We start from the raw sequence: 24,490 nt of genomic DNA on the forward strand, positions 1-24,490 counted from the left end.
TCATCACGTAAGTGTGTTGCATCATGACAAATTTGTTTTAATCTCACAATGTTTGTTAAAAATCAAAATACCTAAGAAGAGAGCAGTTTATTGTAATACTTATGAGAGGTTAGAAATATACCTGTTTCATCAAACATAATTCTTTGGCATGGAGCTGTGGATGTGATATCACAGTAGAACAATCCACCCGATACATTCGCTTTCTGACCGCTGAAGGCTTTTGCTCGAGGTGCACCGACCAACAGACTGTAAACAAGGGAGATTGGGTTTAGATTCCTGGCAAATAGCTGTATTAGATTTCATCAGTAAATACACTTTAGCACAAAGATCATTATTAAAGTGGTTGTAAAAATCCATCATGAAATCTGAATGAAAGCACATGCTTCGCTCCTTTGTTATCAGCATGAGTTACTTCTAAGAAGTTTTTCCAACATATGAGACAAATTTGTGTCAGAGAGGGGGGAGAGCTCAGAACAGAGCTTGTCTATTTACGTGTTCCATTCCACCAATCAGCTCTCACACACTAACTAAAGCCTCTCGGCCCCCTCCTCTGTGATACTAACAGATTGAGAAAGATTTTAACAGGATTCTATCCTTTTGAAGGGTACGGGTGCAGATAAAAAAGTAGAACTTATGTAGGAGGATTTGTTTCATCTCTGTGTATCATCCAAGGCTGTTCAATTCACTGGGTATACGTGAGAGATTACAAGCACTTTAAAAGAACCAGCAAATCTCAAGTTTACAAAAGTAAGTGTAGGCAGGGATAGGTAGTGCAGGCATTTTCTTTAAAAAATACTTAAATACTGATATAACATGTATTTAAACACTCAATGACAATCTAGATGTACTGTAATAAACAGTTATTTAAATCAAACAAATCAAGCTGGAAGATTAAACAAGAGAGCAGAGATGTAACCTAAGCAGTATGCTGCTGCTCCTTCACTATCCAATCATAACTTTGACCAAGCTGTATTGCTTTGGGTGTTATGGGGAAAAGAAAATGTAGATTACCTGGAAAATCACTAAACAGTATGGGGTTGATTTACTAAAACTAGAGAGTGCATAATCTGGTGCAGCTGTGCATGGTAGCCAATCAGCTTCTAACTTGTTCAAATAAGCTCTGGCAATAAAACCTGGAAGCTGATTGGTTTCTATGCAGAGATGCACCAGATTTTGCACTCGCCAGTTTTAGTAAATTAACCCCTATATGTACATGTCAGGTGAAAAAAAAGCATCAAATTGTCTAAACAGTTGTTGCCAGATTCTAGTCTTGCTTGATTATTGGCACAGTGGTGCAGTCAGGCAGTGTGGGGTCTGCAAGGCTGGAAAACAATACATATAGGGCAGAAGCCTAAAGGGATTTTGTTTTTATATTCTCCCTTTTCCCTCTCTTTGCATTTTAATGCAATTAATACTGCAAGAAACTTTGTTGTCTACGGCATCTAATGAAGCTGTTTTTGGACTGACCAAGTAAAGATCCCATATTCATGTTCTCCTGCAACACTACCAGACAATATTTTTTGGGGTAAACTACCATTGAGCAGGCTCCTCTGTTCGATATTCTCATCTGAGATGGGCTAGCAGCATCTGATTTCTCCCCATCTCTTCTCACATAGGCATAAACATAAATGGTAGGCTATGCCAAGCGTTCATGTTTATGGAAGAATCAGCTGAGACTCATGCTTGTATATATGATTGTCCTCATGAATCTATGGCTGTCCTTAGGCTATCAACTTAGGAAGCCTTCTACAAAGTACAACAATTTGGGCCTCCGATTCCACGTCTCCACATTTTGTGGAGCCAGCGCCTTTCTTATTGGTTCACGCTTGTAGCTTTTAAAAGCAAATACATATAATAAGATAAAGAAACAAGCATCAATGCCCTGATAAAATTCAACACCCTAGGCCAAATGCCCAAAATGGCATTTCACAGTTGCAGACGTATGCGATTTATACGTCGGTGACTACAGAACAAACTTTTACTTTCTTTCTGAATATGAAAAGGTGCGTTTACTTTCACTTCATTTTCTTAAAGACCCCTTTCACACTGAGGCGTTTTTCAGGCGTTTTAGCGCTTGATATAGCCTCTAAATAGCACCTCCTATTCGTTTCAGTGCGTCTTTTCACACTGGGGCGGTGTGCTTGTGGGACGTTAAGAAAAGTCCTGCAAGCAGCATCTGTGGGGCGGTTTGGGAGCGCTGCCCACCTGAAAAGCGGTTCGGCAGCGCCCCCTTCTTTGGAGTTATAAGCGCCCTGCTAGCGGCCGAAAAGCGCTGCTTAAACAGCACTAAAGCGCCGCTAAAACGCAGCTAAAACGAGCTTTAGCGCTAACAAGGCTGCGGCCTCAGTGTGAAAGGGGTCTTAATATCATACAGAGTTCGTGCTCTAAACATTGAAAATCCATACTGATATTAAATCTACTTGAAACGTTGGACATAAAAATGACATTGTCACAATGACCTACAAACATTTTAACAAATATTCTATTCATTCTCTCTGAGCTGAAGGAGGCTTATTGCTGGTAAGGTCGCTGCTGCTAATCTTCAGTAATTGAATGTGAGAATGATACAATAGACTTGCAGAGACTCAGTCACACCATTGGCAGATGTGATGAGTGTGGACACAAAGGGTTATTCACAGCCGCAGCCCACTGTTGATGGCTAAAACTAATACAGTTAAGTGATGGAGAATTTTATTGCTTAAATGAATAGAGCTATCGGTGGTAACTTCTGTATTGACCTAATTCTTCTGAAATGGACTAAACTAAAATTAAGTTAGAAGCACATTTATTTGATGCACTTCTAAGATTAGAAGTTTGCAATGGTTTTTCAGCTTACATGCCTATGTGTGTCATAGTGCGGGGTGTCTTATTGTGTTATCAGGTTCCCACATGCTGTTGATTATCTAGGCAGATTGTACCATTTAGAAGCAGGTCTGCAGATAACTACTATATCTCTATATAGATGGAAAAACCACAGGGAAATGCCACCAGAGATTGTTGATCCACAGAACACAATAGCTCCACTGGAGGGATTCCCCATCAACACTGACTGTATTGATGGGGAAATCGAGCGATTTTCTTCCCTCCAACCTGTGGTTGCAGGAAGGAAAATCACATCATCTATGGCAGGGGTAGGCAACCTTTTGAGCACAGTGTGCCGAAAAATGTTTTCAAAGAAATTGAGCGTGCCGATTTTATAGCAAAAAAATGTCAACTTCACACACTCAATCACGAAAAGGATTTTTTATAAAGTAAATGCTGTAAACTACTTTAGTAGTGACAAATTAACATCCTGCACTCTCACGACTCAGATCAGCCCCAATTCCTGCAACTCCACACCTCAGATCACTGTCCCCCCCCCTGCAGATCTGTCCCACCACTGTACCCCCCTGCTCATCTGCCCCACCACATCTGCACCACAAGTAACCCCCTGCTCATCTGCCCCACCAATGTACCCCCATTCTCATCTGCCTCACCACTGTAACCCCCTACACATCTGCCCCACCACTGTAACCTCCTGCTCATCTGCTCCACCAATGTACCCATGTTATCATCTGCCTCACCACTGTAACCCCTTACACATCTGCCCCACCACTGTAACCTCCTGCTCATATGCCCCACCAATGTACCCACGTTATCATCTGCCTCACCACTGTAACCCCCTACACATCTGCCTCACCACTGTAACCCCCTGCACATCTGCCCAACCTCTGTACCCCCTTGCTCTTCTGTCCCACCACTGTACCCCCTTTCTCATCTGCCCCACCAATGTACCACCCTGCTCTTCCGTCGCACCACTGTACCACCCTGCTCATCTGCCCCACCAATGTTCCCCCTTTCTCATCTGCCCCACCACTGTACCTCCCTGCACATCTGCTCCACCGCCGTACCCCCATGCTCTTCTGTCTCACTGCTGAACCATCTTCTCATCTGTCCTAACACTGAACTTATCTGTTCATCTGCCCCACCACTGTAACCCCCTTTCTCATCTGCCCCACCACTGTACCTCCTGCACATCTGTCCCACCACTGTACCCCCTGCTCTTCTGCCCCACCGATGTACCCTCTTCTCATCTATGATATGCAGAGTGGTGAAAGGAAGCAGAGATGAGACTCATCTACCTGTCCTGGCACACTCATCCTGCTGATCCAACTCTCGCATCCAGCCCACGTGCTTGTATGGGATGTATGTGATGTATGTGATGTCACATACAAGCATCTGGAATGGATGTGCAGTGATGATCTCAAGTCAGGGGCATTTTCTGAAAGCCGTGGGCCTGTGTGCAGGATCATAAGTTGGGTTCCCGCAGCTGAGAAAAAGTGTGGTGCTCTGCGCCACAGCAAAAGTTGGGTTCGATTTTCATTGCGCTGAATACTGTCTGTGGCTTAAAGGGACGCAGAGTGCAGGGGTTCAGTAGTAAGTGATGCAAAGATTCAGGAATAATTTCAACAAAGTTACCAGAAGCTCAACAGTAATTCCACAAATTGTCACCTGATTGTGGTTTTCTCAATCACAGTGAAATCCCTTCTTTCTGAGATTGGTAGTGGCTACCAAGCGAGTCATCTTCCTCCAGATGGTGGACGGGGCTAGCAGGACTGTGATTGGCTTTAGCAGTGGCCAATGACTGTCCTCCTTCTCCTGGAAACAGGGACAGCCCCCCATCCCAGCAGAACTGCACCCAATCTCTCCCCCATCACAAAAGCTGACGATCGCAGCTACAGCAAAGTTAGAGAACCACACAATGTTTCCCATCTTTTACAATGTGTGGGGGCGCAGTGCCTCCGCCTCCCCTGACCCTTCCCTGCACTGCTCTGCTGATGGGGAAGGAGTCGAGTTCCGGCAGAAGAGGCTTTGTGTGCCACTTGCGGCACCAGTTCCGGAGGTTGCCTACCCCTGATCTGTGGCCTGCCTAAAGGCCCAAACACATTAAGAAAATCGTAAGTAAAATTCCGCACAATGAACGATCTGCCCCACTTTCTGACCGTTAGTATAGTGCTTTGGACAGCCGATTCCGTCTTTTTGGATGACAAAAACAGAAGGTGCAGGCTATAAAAGTTTTATCGTATGTAAACATAATGTCAGATTTTCGTTTAATTAGTACAGTTTCCGTCCGAAAAAAATGTATGTAAGACTACGCATGCTTGGATATGAAAGAATACATACAAAACAATTCAACACATTACAACACTTCTGAAGTTGTATTCGGTCGTACAAAAAATTTCGTATGTTGAGTAACTTCTTCTCTTTCGATGTGAGACTAGCATGCAACAAAAAACAAAAGAATATTCCTACGATAATCTTATCATGTGTACCAGGCTTTAGAGGCAAAGCCTACTTAAAGGTAATATGTTCCAGCAGCTTCTTCTTTTATTAAACTTTATTGCCTAAAGTTTCTCATCTGGTACTGTCAATACTTCAAATACTCAATATGCCACATTCCAAAGTAAAGACTCTGACATTTTAATAGCTGAATAAAAGGGAGCAGGCCAAGGCTTAATCCCAACATGGGCATAAATCAAGGCCTATTTTATTACACACTTAATTAATTAATTAGGCTCCAAAATAGAGGGAGGTCCACTGAATTTAATATCTCACAACTCACAAATCTCATTTGTAACTGTTGCCAACTTTACCAAACAGGAGAAGAAAGAAAATAATTCCTGAACCTCCAAGACCAGCCAGCTCAATTATTTAGACCCAAATATCTTCTCCCTGTGCTTGCAGACACACTCCAAACACATGCTAGTAGGTTAAAGTGGTTCTAAATGCTCAAGATTTTTTTTTTGTGCAAAAAAAAACCTTCTCTGTGTAGCAGCCTCCCTAATACTTACCTGAGCGTCATCTTGATCCAGCAATGTGCACGAGAGCCTCGACTGTCCAGGGATTCTCCCTTCTTAGTGGCTGAGACAGCAGCAGGAGTCATTGGCTCCTGATGCTGTCAATCACAGCCGGTGAGCCAATGAAGAGAGGGGGCAGAGCCTGCTTGGGTGCCCCCCACTGCAAGCTGCATCAGCAGATGAGCCAAAGAGGAGAGGGGCGGGGCCTGCTTGGGTGCGCCCAATGCAAGCTGCTTGCAGCAGGTGAGCCAATGAGGAGAGGGTACGGGGCCTGCTTGGGTGCCCCCCTTGCAAGCTGCTTGCTCCGGGGGCACTTAGCAGGAGGGAGGGGCAAAAAGCAGAGGCCCGAGAAGAGGAGGATGCAGGCTGCTTTGTGTAAAACCACTGCACAAAGCAGGTAAGTATGACATGTTTGTTATTTTAAAATAAAAAAAAAAATAAAGCCTTTAATATCACTTTAATTTTCTGCTGTCTAAACTGGCCCTAGTATGCGTTTGTATGCATGTGAGGTTGGGACGTTAGATTGTAAGCTCCTTGAGGGCAGAGACTGATGTAAATGTACAGTATGTAAAGTGCTGCCTAATTTGACAGCTCTATATAAATACCGTATCTATAATTAAATAACAATAAAAATATTTGTTGGTAATCATAACTCTGGATATTATGAGCTGCAAGTAAATCCATTGTTGTTTGTGCCATTGCTACTGCATGCAGAGCAGAATTCCACAGCTTAAGCGCTACTAACTTGTTTGTAGAGTCATCTTTTGATCTACCAACAGATATTTAGTTTAAGAGTGAATGTATATAAACGCAATGTTGTTGGAAAAGTTAAAAGAGATTATGTGTGGCCAGCTTTAGCTTCATGAAAACTTGTAGCATAACAAAATAGAGAAGCCACATGCAATAACATGTCAACTAACCTAATATCATCTTTTATTAGTCTGCTTACTTCCTCTAAGCTGCTTAAATTACAGTATATTCTTGTTTGGGTGCTACAGATTACTGCATGCCACTGCTGGTGATGATTTTAGTAAATAAAAGGTAAACTCCAGGCAAGCCACTAAACACACAATATTAAGACACATATAAGGGTCTGTTTGACTCGCCAAAAAATTTGCAATGCTGTGCAGTCAGTCTTGTGTTCAAGGCTTACAGTGTTTCTTAAAATTGAATCTGATTCTTTGCCATTTATGGACAAAGGAAATTATTGAATATAAAATAGCATAAAATGTGTGTTTTTTTCTGTTTCAGTATATTTATTGAAGTTTTTTTCCAAAATTAGGGGAATCCACAACACAGGTGGTGCATATTAAAACAGTAAGAACAGGTATAAAGGGGGAATCAAATATTATGCCACCAGCTACTCCCAACCCAAGAGGATGCCAGGTAAAGTAGGAATTCAACATACAGAAAAGGGTCATATGAAGCCAACAGCCATCCCACTCGGAAAGCCTCCCCCCCAAGGAAAACATTAGAACCAGACTTCACTATCACCTATCAGCACGCTGGGATGGGCCTTGGGTAAACATAATACGCAACCACAAGTGATAGCAACTCAACTAGATAAAAGAGGAAATGCGTATCCAAGAAAGAAAAGGGGCAGAAGAGGAAATAAAAGGAAGAAAGACAAAGAAAAGAATGAAGGGAAGGAATAGAAGAGAAGAAGGATGAGACACAGCAAAAGGGAAAGGACTGTCCGACCGCCCACCACCACCGCCCACACCCCTCTGTCAGCTGGAAGTTGGAGATACTTAACCAAAGGATCCCAAACAAATTTGTGTTTTTTTTAATCTTCCTGAAGTTCAACTTTAACCAAACTGTCAATGATACATTCCATACTCTCAAAAAAACAAAACATTTCTACCCTCTGAACCAAAAACAAGCACTTTCAAAATGTCCCATTGTTTGGATATGCCACTTGGCAGAAAAAAAATCATGTTTCCTAAAGAATTTTTGGCCTGTAGCAGTAAATGAAGCCCTTCTCGAATAGCTTTCTACCTATGTGTCAGTGGTGGCCTGTCCATAAGGGGCGCCGCCCCCCTAATCTCTATACGCCTGGCCCCTAATCTCCATGCAGGCCGTCAGATGCATAGAGCTCTATGGGTTTTTTTATTTTTAAGCAAGATTAGAGCCGGAGACTTGCGAGAGGGGCTGTCTAGCGGGACGGCGGGTTGGAAGTGGGGGGTTTGTTTGCGCCCCCCCCCCCAAAAAAATGAAGCACCAGCCGCCACTGCTATGTGTATTCCAGACACCAGTTTCTGTGGGGGGGAAGAACTACAATGCTCTGGCTGAGACCACCCACTGGATGCAGATGTACTAAGTGGTCATGTGACCTGAACCAGAAAGCTTTGGGTAGAAAAACTGCAGGAAAGTGGTGTATCACATCTGTCTTGATTTTTTAATCCTTTCCTAATGGTGAGGTTTGGAGGTGAGGTTTGAGCTTGCTACTACCAAAGGGTTTTTGTGGCGAATCCTTAAGATTTATGACAGTTGTAATTTGCAAATTTTTGGACCAAAAATGTGCAGGTTCCCCGCTAGAAATAAGAAACAACCTGTAATGCTGTGTAGCCTTTTCCTTGGTCAGCTGGGTTACAAGACACAATAAATTGAAGTAATTACTAACCCAGTCCTGTCTATAAAAGAGAAGCCTTATTATGGCTGCCAAATGCGAAGTGTGTGTTGGAGCTGCAAGGGTGAGCCAACAATTCTGTTTTTTCACATCAAACAAGGTCCCTTTATTTACTGAAACTTCTAAATGTACGCTTCAATAAAGTTAAAAAAGAAAAACCTGTTTAAAAAAAAAGTTGATAAATATACTGTATTTATCGGTATATAACACGCACATTCATTATAATAGGGAAGTTTCAGGAAAAAAACTGAAATATTTAATAAGGAACTTTGAAGCAAAAGTGCCAGTGCCCATCTGCAGCCTCACCATTGCCATCAATGCAGTCAAATTAATGCCCATCTGCAGCCTCAGTGAAGCCTCATCAGTCCACATCAATGCAACCTCACAAAGTGCCATCAATGCAGCAGCCTCACCATTGCCGTCAATGCAGCAGCCTCACCATTGCCATCAAATTACATACAGTGAGAATCTCCTATGATAGACAGAACAGTGGTCCAATGGCGGCCCAGGAGACGGGACTTCCTATTACAGAGGCCGCCAAGTAAAAAGGAGATTCTCACTGTATGTAATCTGATGGCGCTCGTCCCGCCCCCTCTCCCTGTCTCCTCCGAGGCAGCTAAAATTGAAGTATCGGCATATAACACGCACACGCTGTTTGCACCCGATTTTCAGGATGAAAAAGTGCGCGTTATACGCCAATAAATACAGTACTTAGCTCCTGTACTGCATTATTTCAGCAAGATTCAGCAGAATGCACAGTGCAGGAGCATTGCCTTGAAAGATTTGGTCTACTCAGCATTCCTCGGGAACTCACCAGAAGAATGGTGACATGACCCTCAACTAGGTGGTGCAAGCAGAAGCCGCGGTAAGGTAAATACATTTACTAGTTTCAAAAGTATAGAAACTTAAGCATTTAAAAATGAAAAGGTCACACCAAACAGTTCTTTAAGCTAAACACTGCAATAACAACTATCTGTTCAATAAAATACACTATACTTTCCCTTTAATGCACATTTTATTATGTTTGCTTCTGCTTTCATAATTATTATTCTTAATGTAGTTTAATTTAATATACATGATATGCAGTTAGGCAAAAGGTTTCTTAGATTTAGCTGTAAAAAAAAAATAGTATAAAATCCCTGTGTGAGACCGGCACTGGGGGGAACAAGTGAATCAGCAACTTTGTGTTATTATTGTGCAAACCCCCTCCCCAAGCAAATTTAATTAGGCTGGGAAAAAAAACATTACCAGTCTACCAAAACAACACTGTACTGTCTCTCCACTAATTGTGTCCCTTTCCCATGCGGAAACATTTCATTGTTTTATCCTCAGCTGAGAGCGCCCCACCATGAGGGTTCTATAGTGTGCTAAAACTGTGTAATACAAACATCTCTTCTAATAACTCTATAAAGAGGTAAGATTGTATCCTCCAGAAGAAGTCTATATACGGTAAATATGGCAACACATCATACAATTTGAAATCTGAAATCTTAAAATGTTACTAAACCCAGGACCCTGCATTCACTATATCTGGTCTTCCACAGTTCACAGAACATGGAAATGCAATTACTTTTGTAAATATAAACTGCTAAATACGTTTTCTCATCAGCAATATATAGCAGTCTTGTGACTTCTCTCAGTGTCTGGTTAAAGCTAATAGGAGGATTTTTCATTCTCCTCTGACTGTCCTATGAGGCTGCAGAACCCCTGACCCTCTGTCTGGACAGTGCTGATTGGCCCTGAACTGATCACATGCACCTTCCCAAGAAAAAAAATCTTTCTAGCAATACACACCAAACTGAGACTGTGCAGAGTGCCCCCAAGACTCTATTCAATCAGGTGATAGATTGGGGACTCTGGAAGAAGGGGAGGATCAGAGAGGACAGGATCAAACAGTCTTTTTACTCAGTGCAGAAGATTACTCCTTGGGTTCCCCAGTGAGTATAACAAGCATGCTTTACGCCATATACAGACTGATTTTTACTGTTGTGGGTTTAGTAACACTTTAGAAGACATACACAACTAGATTTATGAACCAACGTTTGTATGAACATTCTTGCAGAAATTCTTAGCACATTCGATGACTTGACAAAGTTGTTCAAAAATAGTTCAAAATTTCATTTGCATTTAACATTCGATTGTGGAATGAATGAACTTTCCCAAACAAAAGCCACATTCACTGTGAGAAATGTTCAAATTCTGCTCCTTAGAATTTCCTTGTCACTGAGGTCAAAAACGAACACCAATTTGACCCCGTTAAATAGAAATCTAACAAATGTTAAATTTCAAACAAAATTCTACTAGTGTATGGCCAGCTTTATGGAGCAGGGAGCCATCGCTTTGTATAGTATAGTACGATTGCTGCATGGCCAGAAGTAGGCTGCAGGCCCATATACAGCCAGAATTCTGTATCTGAGGTCTGGCATTGTATTTTGTAATATGAGAAAGGGTAGCATTTGGTGGGCACAAGAGTTTGTATAGGCAGAAAGTTTTTTTTCATTATTGCATTCTATGCACTAGGGTAAAAAAATGTCTGCATGCATCTACCCTGGCAGCCCTCCCTAAATACATACCTTAGCCCAATCTTGATCCAACGGTGTGCACAAGAGCTGAGGCTGCATTGGCTCACTCACTCCTCATTGGTTCAGACACAGCAGCGAAAGCCATTGGCTCCCGCTGCTGTCAATTAAGGCCAGTGATAAGGAGCGAGGGCGGGGCCGAGACATGCTATGTTTGTCTTATGGACACACAGAGCAGGGCTTGGGAGCAAACATGCACAAGTGCCCCCATAACAAGCGGCTTACTATGGGGGCACTCGGCGGGGGGGATTTATATCTATGCGCTGAATCAATGCATCATGTTAGCATATTGAAGTGCCATTCATTTTGAACAACACACTAAGGCAACACAACATAGTGCACTGTGTGACATGACTGATAGTTAGAACATTTCTTTGCACTGACAGTCCATTGAGCTCATTAGACTGCCTTAGGCCTTGTTCACAAAGAGCACGGAGGCCCAAATACCAAGAACATTCAGTTTTCTTCTGCTGTGTTTTTGAGGCCTCTCACCCGCACCTGCCTGCCTGTCGAGCAGCTGTGTCCTTGCAGCGGCTGCATTCGGATTGACATGAATGGGCTTCCTGCACACAGCTGGCTAGAAAAAAAACATCTCACTCACGGTATACAGTCCTCAGCGCTTGTGTGAACGAGGTCTTATTGCACAATATGTTAATGCATGACATAACGCACATTAACACAGGTGCATTCATGTACTTCACAAATGTTAAAGGGCCCTCATATGTTTTTTTCATACAGTAGTTTATATTTTCTATTTTTTGGTCAGGTTTTGTACAAGACAGAAAACTACATAAGCTGCATTTAAGAAAAGCCTGACATTACAGAATGACACAATGCCTAATTCTGTATGATCACTGGAGCGAGGAGATAAGATTTCATAAGCTCTCATTGTGGAACACAAACTCTACAAAGTGCATACACCACAGCTGCTGTCCCGGCATGTGAGGTGTCAGTTTACTTCAAAACAAGGTACTGCCTGCTTTCACCACTAAAAGTGATTTATAAACCTGGAGAAAGCAAGAGATAAGTGATGGAAGGTTGAGACTTGCCAAAAGTGGAAAAGAATTTGGACTAAAACCCTGATTTAGATTGCTGTCAAAAAGGGTGGGGAAGGTGAACTGACATAGGAGATCTAAGGAACAAGAAGACTGTCATGTATTAAATGTGTTTGTATTATCCATGGCAACCGATTACCATCCAACTGTCTATTTTTTAAAACTGAACTCCAGGTAGAACTGAAAATATACATGTGTAAACTATCTCGTCTTTTGCCCTCTTCCCCTGATCCATCCTAACCCACCCTCCACAAATGCACGTTTACCACAATCAGGCAGGCCGTAGTTCCATGGTCTGTTTACATTCTGCATTGCAAGTCTTCATCTTTCTGGCTGCACCTGCGCATTAGTGCCCCCTAGACTTCTACAGCCTTGTGTAGACCCTATGGGGCTGTGTACATTTCTATAGGGCTGTGTAGACTTCTGTGGGGCTGTGTAGACTGCTATGAAGCTGTGTGGACTTCTACAGGGCTGTGTAGACATCTATGGATCTGTGTAAACTTCTATGGGGCTATGTAGACTTCTAGGGGCTGTGTAGACTTCTATGGGGCTGTGTTGACTTCTAGGGGGCTGTGTAGACTTTTATGGAGGTGTGTAGACTTCTATTGGGCAGTGTATAGTTCTATAGAGCTGTATAGACTTCTACAGGGCTGAGTAGACTTCTTTTGGATCTGTGCAGACTTTTAATGTGCTGTGTAGACTTTTGTGGGCCTGTGTAAACTTCTACAGGGCTATGTAGACTTCTGTGGGCCTGTGTAGACTTCTATGGGACTGTACGGAGTTCTGTGGGGCTGAGTAGACTTCTTTGGATCTGTGCAGACTTCTAATGTGCTGTGTAGACTTCTGTGGGTCAGTGTAAACTTCTACAAGGCTGTGTAGACTTCTATGGGACTGTACAGAGTTCTGTGGGGCTGTGTAGACTTCTATGGGGCTGTGTTCCAAGGCTGGAAACACAGTGCACACAAGCCTTTTAATGTTGCAACCTGTTGACTGGACAGTAAAATGTTTAGAGGCGTAGGCAAGGTTTGGCTTTAAAATTCCAACCTGCAGGGAACGCATATGGACACCCATAGGGGTGAATGACTGTACACACTTTTACTTGTGTTAACATCAATGCTTTTTTGCTTTGGCTTTTACCTGCACATGCACACATGATGGATTCCACAAATGCAAAACTTCCATGTTTGGGGAATACATCATTTGCATATGCACAGGTAAACACAGACACAGAAAATATCGCCATTTTTATGGGTATACTCACATACACCTCTATGAACAGCTGTGCATACCACCTGGGCTCCCTGGTCGCAGAAAAAGACACTGGGATTTTTAGACCAGTCCCTGCCCTGCAACTCCAAACGTCTGTATGAATGAGGCCTAAAGGAGCAGCAAACTGCTCATGGTTCTCTATCCTCTTGTCACTATCAGCACATGTGCATGGAAGAGCCTGTTTGTTTTTTTGTGATGTCCCTGTCTCTCCCAGTCTGAGAACTGCTGTGCAAGAGATAAGTAGGCGAGTATCTAGACAGATTTAGTTACTCATTCTAGTTGTACTGTGAGTATATATATATATATATATATATATATATATATATATATATATATATATATATATATTATATGTAATGGGTTTTGAATAAATATTCACATTCATTAAAGATTGTGCTGCCACTTTTCCTGAATGGAAAAAAAATGGCTAAAACCATTTTAGCTTCTACTCCCCCTTCCCAGAAATATTCAATCTCCAGTGGGCATCCCCATTACCATGGTAACCAAATGCATTCATTTTTGCTGTTCCCCCTTTGGTTGCTAGGATGCTGACACAGCAGCCAATGACACTGTGGCTTGGCCATCAGGGTCCTAGCAACCAATGGCACTGTGTGGCATTGTTTGCCTGGCTAGGCCAGATGGCCTCACTGGTTGGTAGGACACAGTGGCATTGGTTGTTGTGGTGCAGGCAGCACCAGAATCCTAGCAACCAGCTCAGTAATGTTGCCTTGTGTATACAGGGCAATGTTACTGAGCTGCAGTGAGGATGGAGTGTCCAGTATGGACACTTTGGACTCAGTGCCATCCCCCACTAAGGCACACCCCTGCCTTTGATATTTTTGAGAAGAAAAAGAAAAGCCGCTCTCAAAGCACAGGTTCCAAATGATACACACCCTTGACGGGCACTTAGGTGCAGGCTCTGCTGGGATCAGAGAACAAATGAATAAGCCTGGGCGGCAGCACTCGGATACTACACCATTATTCGATTAAAATCCAACGTACAGCAGTCAATCCATAGGGTACAAAAGAGGGGGATGCAAGCAGCTTACATGTTTCACACCTGGATCTGGTGCTTAATCATAGCATGATTAGGCTATGATTAAGCACCAGATCCAGGTGTAAAACATGTAAGCTGCTTGGCTTGCATCCCCCTCTTTTGTACCATATGGATTGACTGCTGTATGTTGGATTTTAATCGAATAAAGATGTTGTATCTGAGTGCTGCCGTCCAGGCTTATTCATTTGTTCTTTGATATTTTTGAGGCTATTTGGGCAAGTGAATGACACTCCTGCTCACTGAAACCATTTTCGTTGTCTAATCTTTTGATGAAAGAGGGATGGAAGCATTCTGGATTTTTATTCTAAATATTCTCCCAAGAATTAGGAATCTCGCAATCTGTTCCCTGGTTTCTTTGCACAGCTAAAACCATGTTGGTTGACTTGCACACAAATTGGCCATCAAGTGTTTGGTGTCTTTAAAATATGAACTGTAGTAGGGACATTAGATCTTACACTCCTCCAAGGACAAGGACTGACTTATTTTTACGAGAAATTTCTGTAAGGAAAGTAGAGATTTTACTAACTGAACTCCAGACAAACTTAAGGGATAAGGATAGTCTTTGGGACAGAAAAACCTAGAGAGCACTATATTATTTGTCAGACATTCTAATTCTTCCATGCTCTACTAAAAGTGTTTTTGCTTGCGTTCCATTGGAAAGAATTCCTATCACTTCCTGCCTTGGCATGAACTGAGGGCCCATGTTTCAAATAGGGACAAAGACAGCAATACTAACCTAACAATGGAGCCTGCTGACTACACACTGTCATCAGTCATTCTGTACATGTGCATCTATCGCAGGAATTACTCATTTAGGGCTCATTTACACCATTGTGGTGCTTTCATATGCCTTTGAAAAAAGTACATCATGCTACATTTTTTTGCATGAAAATGCACCAAAACGCATATAAACACAACCGAAAGCACTGCAAATGCATGCAAATGCAACTCAGTAAAAAAAAAAAGTATTGCAAAAAAAAAAGAAAAAAATACCAGAAATGGGACAAAAATGGACTGCAAGCATGCTGCAAATGCATTACAAATGCATGTATGCAGCTAAATGCAGCTCCAGATCACCAAGGTGTATTCAGCTGTGTGGGCCCAGAACATATGATACAGCTGCATTTAGATTCCGCAATAAAAAAATGTACACATTACAGAACCAAACCAAGCGTATTTTTCATTTGTGTGTATGAGCCCTAAGAGGATGTTAGTAGAAGTTTGCATTGTCATTATGTAACAAAATCCAGACTTCCTATACATACAAGGCTTTGTTTCCCTATGGGGAGATGCTGGCATCCACTCTCATCATTATGGTATCCTGTAGATAATTCCCATTGGACAGCACATAGTAAACATTATTAATATACTTTGGGGACTACAAACACCACTGAGACATAAAGCACAAAATGACTCATACACTATTATGTTACTACTTCCCAGAATACTTACAAGCAGCTTACACCTTCATTTTGGCTGGCAGCATCTAGCCAGTAAAATATTAATAATATTACATAATTTTAGATATAATTGTAAATACAATATGTTATTATAAAGATCATCAATGAGAAATAGGATGTCTGTGGCTACCTATCATATGTGAGGCTAGGTTCACACTATTGTGGCTGGGGAAATTAGTGTAAATCGGATGCATTCTCACTCCTGTATGCACTACCCTTTTGCAGATACAAGGGGATGCCATTATTTCTTTTTGGCACCCCCACACATTAAAACACGCATTTTATGGTGCGTGAAAATGCATGGTGCAAAAGTATCATGTGGTTCCATGAGGCCACATTTTAAAAAAAGGCTCAGGGAGTTTTTCCCTGTGGGATACACAGGTACAACAGCCCATTCAAATGAATGGGCTGCTCTGCCCTCGCATACGCAGCACACACCAACTGCATCAGTGTGAATCTAGGCTTAGATTGAAAGGGCCAGTATAATGCAACAGTATTCTGGACACTGTATTTGGCATTACCTGTAATCATAGTCTTCAGCATAGGCATTCTTTTTTTTATATGCCTTTTTTTTGGGAGTTTGTCTATGGGAATGTTTGACCATTCCTCCAGAAGCGAATATGTGAGGTCATGCAATGATGTTCGACAAGTCATCCCAAAGGTGTTCTATCGGGTTAAGGTCAGGACTCTGTTCAGGCCAGTCAAATTCCTCCAACCCAAACTTGCTCATCCATGTCTTTATGGACCTTGCTTTGTGCACTGGTCCAAATCATTTGGTGGAGGGGGGATTATAGGGTGGGGTTGTTTTTCAGAGGTTGGGCTTGGCCCCTTCGTTCCTGTGAAGGGAACTCTCCAGGCGTCAACATACCAAGACATTTTGGACAACTTCATGCTCCCAACTTTGTGGGAACAGTTTGGGGACTGTGACTGTGCACCAGTGCACAAATCAAGGTCCATAAAGACATGGATGAGTGAGTTTAGGGTGGAGGAACTTGACTGGCCTACACTGACTCCTGAACCTCAACCCGATAGAATACCTTTGGGATGAATAAGAGCGGAGACTGCAAGCCAGGCCTTCTTGTCCAATATCAATGCCTGACCTCACAAATGCACTTCTGGAAGAATGGTCAAACACACCCATAGACACACTCCTAAACCTTGTGGACAGCCAACCCAGAAGAGTTGAAGCTCTTATAACTGCAAAGGGTGGGCCAACTCAATATTGAACCTTACGGACTAAGACTGGGATGACGTTAAAGTTCATGTGTGTAAAGGCAGGTGTCCCAATACTTTTGACAATATAGTGTATAACAGATTTACTGGCAGGATCAATAGGTAGAAAATTATGTTGCGGGAGGACTCAGAAAAAAGAAGAATGTCTTAATGCCACTGACAGAGTACATCGTATATGTAATTTTTCATTGTGCCTATAGTAACACTTCAATTTTATAGCACCAAAGTAATGACTGATAGATTATAGATCCATTGTTTTTGCAACATCTCTGCTTCTCTGCACTCTTTCTAAATTATTTCCATCATTACCTCAGAATGGGAAGAGAATTTTTATGGGACTTATACTATACAAAACTACTATGCGCTGACATGAAAATCTTTTTTGCCCATGTCAGCCAATCACATTCCATCTTCTATTCACTCAACAGCCCACAACCTCTACGACTGACACTTACCTCCCCTGCACAGCCCTTTCTGCTCCCCTGAGATGTGTGAAATGCCATACTTTCAGGTATGGGGGGACTATGTGATTCTCTCTCCCTTTTCTCCACTAAGGCAGGGCTCAGTGCCTAAGCATTCAAACGCCAACCTAAACTGTCACATGACTGCAAGGGGAGGGTCCTTAGCCCTGTGTAAGCTCCAATCCATAACATACACAGAACTTGTTCTGGAGGCTCTTGCGGGTGAACAAGGCAGTACGGCGAAAGGGACGTATCAGCAACACAGGACAGGCTATGAACTGAAACCTTTACTTTGTCCTGAGTTCCTTTTTAAAGATTCTATTGACAAAAAAGGAATGGTTTGCCTATTTAGATCAGCCTAATAAATCGGCTCTGCACTGTGCTCTGGCTGTACATATGGCCTGTTTCCCTGTGATGTGCTGTCATGTGTTATTTAAACGCAAACATGCTCAGGCTACAGCTTTGTCCTAGAGGGTTACATTCATGAAGGATTACACATAGAGAGTTACACGCAGATTCAAACTTGTATTTATTTTATTTTAAAGCTGAAGTTTGGTCAATAAAAACCTTCTCTATAGCTTTAATGACCGAACTTACTTGTAATACCATGCAGGCAGCTGTATTATGGAGAAATCTTCACTGCAGGGATGCCCCATCCTCCTCCTGATGCTGAACTTCTGGTGAGTTGAGGGTTAATAGTTTAGAGTCTTTTGTGAAGCTGCTGAGAAAAAGTTTGTGATGAGGACCCTCCCACTCCTCCCTTCTCCACCATTCAGAAAAGTTCTTTCATTGCTCAAGATCTGTGAATGAGGGAGAGAATCCTGTGACTCACCAGACCCTCCTCTATTCACAAATTATGTTAGCAGTGTTTCGTCAGATTAGACGACCCATCAGAATGTGTAACGGAAGTGACGTTTCATCGCCGCCATCTTGCTACACCTTGCACTCGCCCACAGTAAGGATAGAGTGGGAAGAGGGGCAAGCGGACATCTTGTTACACCCACCATAGTTTTGTATTTTACATTTATTTGTAACTGTAAACTGAGGTTATATCGTGAAAAACAGTACTTAGAACTCCGTTTGACTGTTTAGGTGTCGAATTTTAAAAGCAGCGAACTTCTGTCAGATTAGCCAACTGTGAGCTCAGCAGGCTTGCCGCTGCTTTCAAAATTCAACATCTAAACAATCAAACGGAGTTCTAAGTACTTTATTTCAGTATATAACCTCAGTTTACTTTTAAAAATATGCAAAACTATGATGGGTGCAACAAGATGTCCGCTTGCTCCTTTCCCATTCTATCCTTACTGTGGACGAGTGCAGGATGTAGCAAGATGGCGGCGACGAAACGTCACTTCCGTTACCAATTCTGACAGGTCGCCAAATCTAATGAAACACCGGCAGTGAAAGCAACGAAAGCCTATTTCTTTCACAGCAGCTTCACAGAAGACCCAAAGCTAAAAACCCTGCAATGTCAGAAATGAAGCCACAGGAAGAGAACGGGGCAATATACAAGAGAAGAAATCGCTGCTCAAGGTGTGTGATGAGAGACTAGGGAGTCTCATGGAGTGGCTGCCTTGGCCCGCTTCCGTGGGAAACTTGTAAAGAAGAAAGAAATGGCTGCACATCCAGAACTCATGCATACATCTTGTGCTTAATCATTACTTTGATTAAGCACAAGATGTATGTGTGAAATGCATCTACGTGACCATTTGTTGGTGTATTTGGTGTTATCCTTGTGATCAATAAAAAGGCAACCAGGAGTTCTGGATGTGCAGCCATTTCTTTCTTCCATCCAAGAGAATGGGGCATCCCGCAGTGAGGATTTCTAAAGGCTCCAGCTGCCTGCATGCTGCGGGAAACCTTCAAGTTAGCTCAATAAAGAGAATGTTTTTTTTTCTTTTTCTTATGGCTAAACTTCAGTTTTAACGCTATGTACCATATACAGTATTTTGGAACAACACATTTTTTACAGAACAAGGTGCAGAGAACAGCTGGGTGACAAGGATGATGTAACTCTATTGGGAGTTGCAGCTCCTGTGGGACCTAGAAAAAGAGTCGGGGAAGATGGCGAAGTTGGTGGATGAAGTGGCAATTACAGTTCTGACCTGTCACCACTAAAAGAGAGCACACAGAGAGATAAGTGTTTCATAATGTGCAAGTTATAATATGCATATCTGCATATTATGGCAAGTGTCCCCCCCCCCCCCCCCCCCCCAATAGGGGCTTTAGTTAGGCTTTACAATGAACACAGTTTAACCACATTTACTAAGCTAAGTGAACCTTTGTCTGTGTTCACTCCAAGGCCAGGACAAGGGGTGGGCAATAGAAGCGGCTACCCCGGGCACTGTGGTATCATGTGAGGTGGGGGGGCCACAAGGAGATTGGAGGAAGGGGATTTGTGTTGGAAGGGAGATTTGGGGTGCTGCAGGGGGCAAGTATTGTCCTAGGACAGGAAATTTAGGGAGGTGCTAAGAATGGTTTTATTTTTTATCCAATAATTAGCACTAAAAACTATCAAATCTGCAAATAATCAAATAGCCATAACTTCCCGTTTGAACAATTTAGACTCAATTTCAAACGAATTGGATCAAACTGAGTGGATTGGCCAAGGCTGAAAATTAGTGAACAATTGGCAGCCCTGAATTACTTCGTTTATGAATACAATTGTATTTCAATCAGATTATGAGGTTACATGGTGGAAACAGAGATGCGATCTGCAACTCTCGATCATAAGTTACAATCACATCTTACTATCAATTGAAATGCATTTCCCCATAACTGGCATATTGATCGAATGGGTTGTCAAGTCAACTATAGATAGATTATTCCCATTGGAAGATATTGGTCGGAAAGGAAATTGAACATTTATTGAAACATGTATGGCCACCATGCGTTTTTCCTGTCCATACATTTATCCTGCATTGGAAAACACATGAGAACACATCTGGTGTGAATAAGCTTTCATGTCCATCAATGCACAATAGTATTAAAGTGAAAGTAAATGACATTAGAGGTAAATTATTTATAACTTGATTATTACCTATTAGCTATTTTGCACTGAAAAAACATATTTGAGCATACTTCTAAAAATTTGAGCAAAGAAATTTGGATCAATTGGACAAAGTAATCATCAGAGTTACCGTATTTATCGGTGTATAACACGCACATTCATTTTAAGAGGGAAGTTTCAGGAAAAAAAACTTAAATTCCAAATAAGGAACTTTAAAGCAAAATAAGGGTCAGTGCCCATCTGCAGCCTCACCATTGCCATCAATGCAGCCTGATCAATGCCCATCTGCAGCCTCACAAGTGCCATCAATGCAGCCTCATCAGTCCACATCAATGCAGCCTCACCATTGCCATCAATGCAGCAGCCTCACCATTGCCATCAATGCAGCAGCCTCACCATTGCCATCAATGCAGCCTGATCAATGCCCATCTGCAGCCTCACAAGTGCCATCAATGCAGCCTCATCAGTCCACATCAATGCAGCCTCACCATTGCCATCAATGCAGCAGCCTCACCATTGCCACCAATGCAGCAGCCTCACCATTGCCACCAATGCAGCAGCCTCACCATTGCCATCAATGCAGTAGCCTCACCATTGCCATTAATGCAGCCTGATCAATGCCCATCTGCAGCCTAGAGGGGACAGGGAGGGGGGCGGAACCAGGGTAGATTACAACCGATAGATTACATACAGTGAGAATCTCCTATGATAGATAGAACAATGGTCCAATGGCGGCCCATGAGACTGGACTTCCTATTACAGGAGCTTCTCACTGTATGTAATCTGACGGCGCTAGTCCCGCCCCCCCTCCCCGTCCCCTCCGAGGCAGCTAAAATTAGTAGTTTTGGCGTATAACATGCACGCACTATTTGCGCCCAATTTTCATGGTGAAAAAGTGAGTGTTATGCGCCAATAAATACATCTTATTCTTTCTTGTATTCTTTTTGATTCTTTAAAGTTTGGACAGCTCAACATAACTTTCCAATGGAATTAAATCACCAGCCTGTTGTATCAATAGCATTTTTTCATTAGCCTGAGTAACAGCTGCTGGTCCACAGGCCAGTCATCTCACACCGCTCAGATTACCAGCACCAGTGGTTGGAAAGCCCAGGTCACTATCTCCAGAACTATGAAACAGATGGCTATGTATGTGACCGCGCTGTGTGAAATGTAAAGCTCACACTCAGTATGGATAACGGTGATTTGAAACTTCTTGAGAAGTGATGAGGGACAGATGGACTTTAAACAGCAATCTGCTTTTATATACACTCCAAAAAATCCAGAGCTAAGGAAGTTTGCATGTGACTGGTGATACGTGAAGCATAGGTTACACAGTGTAGGCTTTAGGAAGTACACGTCCATTAACTATAGTAAATATAACATTCAGATTTTAGCACAGTTGTAGTTCTTGCTGGAGTCAAGTTGGATCTCGTGGAGTGCTGTTTACTTGCATTTAAGTCAGCCATAGATTATTATTATTTAGATAAAAGACCTCTGTGCTATTAGAGTGAACTACAAAAATTAACCAATAAATGAAAAGAGAGGAGTAGAAATGCTGCAAAATCTAACAGTGATCACTAATCACCTAATGTAAATAAAGTGTATATAAATAATTATATGTGATCTTGCGCATAAACCTCAATAACAATCACTAATTAAGAGAAAGTGCTAATGATAATAATGATGAAAAATAATAAAAATAATAAAAAATATATATGATATATGAAAAAATATATAATAAAAAATGATTCATCACCATTATCATATATATTTTATTATTATTTTTATTATTTTTCATCACTATTATCATTAGCACTTTCTCTTAATTAGTGATTGTTATTGAGGTTTATGCGCAAGATCACATACAATTATTTATATACACTTTAGATTATATAGCGTTACAGCTGCACGATTTTGGCCAAAATGAGAATCACGATTCTCGCGACGTAAAATCTTTCACATTATACAAAAAAAATTGGGGTAACTATACTGGTTAGTTTTTTTTTTTTTTTATTCATTAAAGTAATTTTTTCAAAAAAAAATTGCATTTGAAAGACCGCTGCGCAAATACAGTGTGACATAAAATATTGCAACAACCACCATTTTGTTCTCTAGGGTCCCTGCTGAAAAAAAATATATATAATGTTTGGGGGTTCTAAGTAATTTTCTAGCAAAGAAAAATATTTTAACTTGAAACCAACAATTGTCAGAAAAAGGTTTAGTGTTTAAGTGATTAAACTTTCCTCATTTACACACGAAGTCTATTCCTTTGACAAATTGTTACAATGTTTATACTTAAGTTCCACTGCTAAAGAATGTTGTGATTCTTGGCAGACTGCCCACTTTTTTCTTCCTTTCTTTTGAAGGCTGTGGCTTCAGAAGAGCAGAGAGAATTCTTTGCACAGCAAGAATTGTGAAACACTTTTGTCAAGATCGCAACGGGGAAAAAAATTGCGATAACAATTCTTGACAATTAATCGTGCAGCTCTATGTAGCACCAACAGTTTGCGCAGCGCTTTACAATTTGAATGCAGACATTACAGTTACAAAACAATTTGGTACAAGAGAAATCAGAGGGCCATGCTCGTTGGATCAAATCTCGGCCCGTTCAGCAGGGACTGACCGCAATTCGATCCATCTATGGGCAGGCTGATTGTACCCAAATCCATCCTTCGATTGACATGGGTATAACCAGCATGTTGGATTTTCAGCATGCGATTATTGCCACGGGTATAGATGCTAGCAGTAATCACTGTGTTCTCCCGCCAGGGACTGACTGTGTTGATGGTGGAATCGAGGCTGCAGGAAAGAAAACCGCATAATCTATGGACTGCCTCACTGTTGCTTTATTCATGCATCGCATTACATAGCATTTTTCTGATCCAAAAACGTCAGCTTTTACTTTAGTTGCTTTTGTTCATCACATCCAAAATGTATACTAGAGTACACTAACTCTAAAGCAGGCCATAGATTATGCAATTTTCTTGCAGAAAGAAAATTGCCTGATTCTCCCATCAACACAGTCAGTGTGGATGGGGGAAGCCCTCCCGTGGAGCTTTTGCGTTCTCCCAGCCGGGGGGGGGGGGGGGGGGGGGCTTGGGTTGCTTACAGCCTTGCCCATAGATGGATCGAATCTCGGCCGGATCAATCCATCTATGGAGGGCTTAAGGACTCATTCACATGGGTGCAAAAGGCCTGTACAGCATGAAGATGCATGTATTTATGGGCCTGGGAGGTGCCCAGAAGTGACAAGTGTTTGCGTACAGTCCCTGTACAAATCAATGTTAGGCTGTGGCTGTACACGTGTTACTGCACATCTGAACATCTGCATACATAAAGTAAAGGATGAATGCCCCTGGACTCAGACAGTTTGTCTTGACAGTTGATCATTCCTTCCTGTATGCATGCAAACGCTCGGATGTGCGATGATAGGCCTGTCATCGATTTGCACAGGAGGCTATACACAAACACCTGGGCACCACTCCTTGGCACCTCCTGGATTCATATATACCTGTCTCTTCACGTTGTATGGGCCCTCTACACCACAAAAATGAGCACTCTACCTCAGTCAAAACCCACACATGCGTAGTATGCTTTCTCTCTCCCTCTGTTACCTGACAACAAAAATGTAATTTATTGCAGCTTACATGTCGGATGAAATGGCTGCATTCATTTTCCTTTTTTAAGGCTTTTAACCCTTATTTTCACCTGGTATCCCTGTGAATAAGACACGTTATGTCCCTGTAAAACTACACTCATTTCCCACTGCATCCATGAAACTCTCAGTAGTTTTCATACAGGCATAAGCCGGCCACAGGTCATTCAAATAGAACCATCAATGGGCAGGCTGATTGTACCCAAGCTAATCGATCGATCAACTGGGGTACAACCAGCCTGTCG

At 42.1% G+C, this 24,490-nt stretch overlaps 1 protein-coding gene across 2 annotated transcripts in view; it reads right to left on the reverse strand.

Annotated features, from left to right (window-relative positions):
* The window catches only part of ITGA6 (integrin subunit alpha 6), a 127,087-nt gene that overhangs the window by 72,084 nt on the left and 30,513 nt on the right, over positions 1–24,490 (reverse strand). For both annotated transcript variants that reach the window (XM_073633888.1, XM_073633889.1), the window contains exon 2: positions 122–246. In XM_073633888.1, the coding sequence (XP_073489989.1) occupies positions 122–246 (125 nt within the window). The remainder of the gene's footprint in view (positions 1–121; positions 247–24,490) is intronic.

Source organism: Aquarana catesbeiana, linkage group LG06, assembly GCF_042186555.1.
Source record: "Aquarana catesbeiana isolate 2022-GZ linkage group LG06, ASM4218655v1, whole genome shotgun sequence".
NCBI classification, from domain to species: domain Eukaryota; kingdom Metazoa; phylum Chordata; class Amphibia; order Anura; family Ranidae; genus Aquarana; species Aquarana catesbeiana.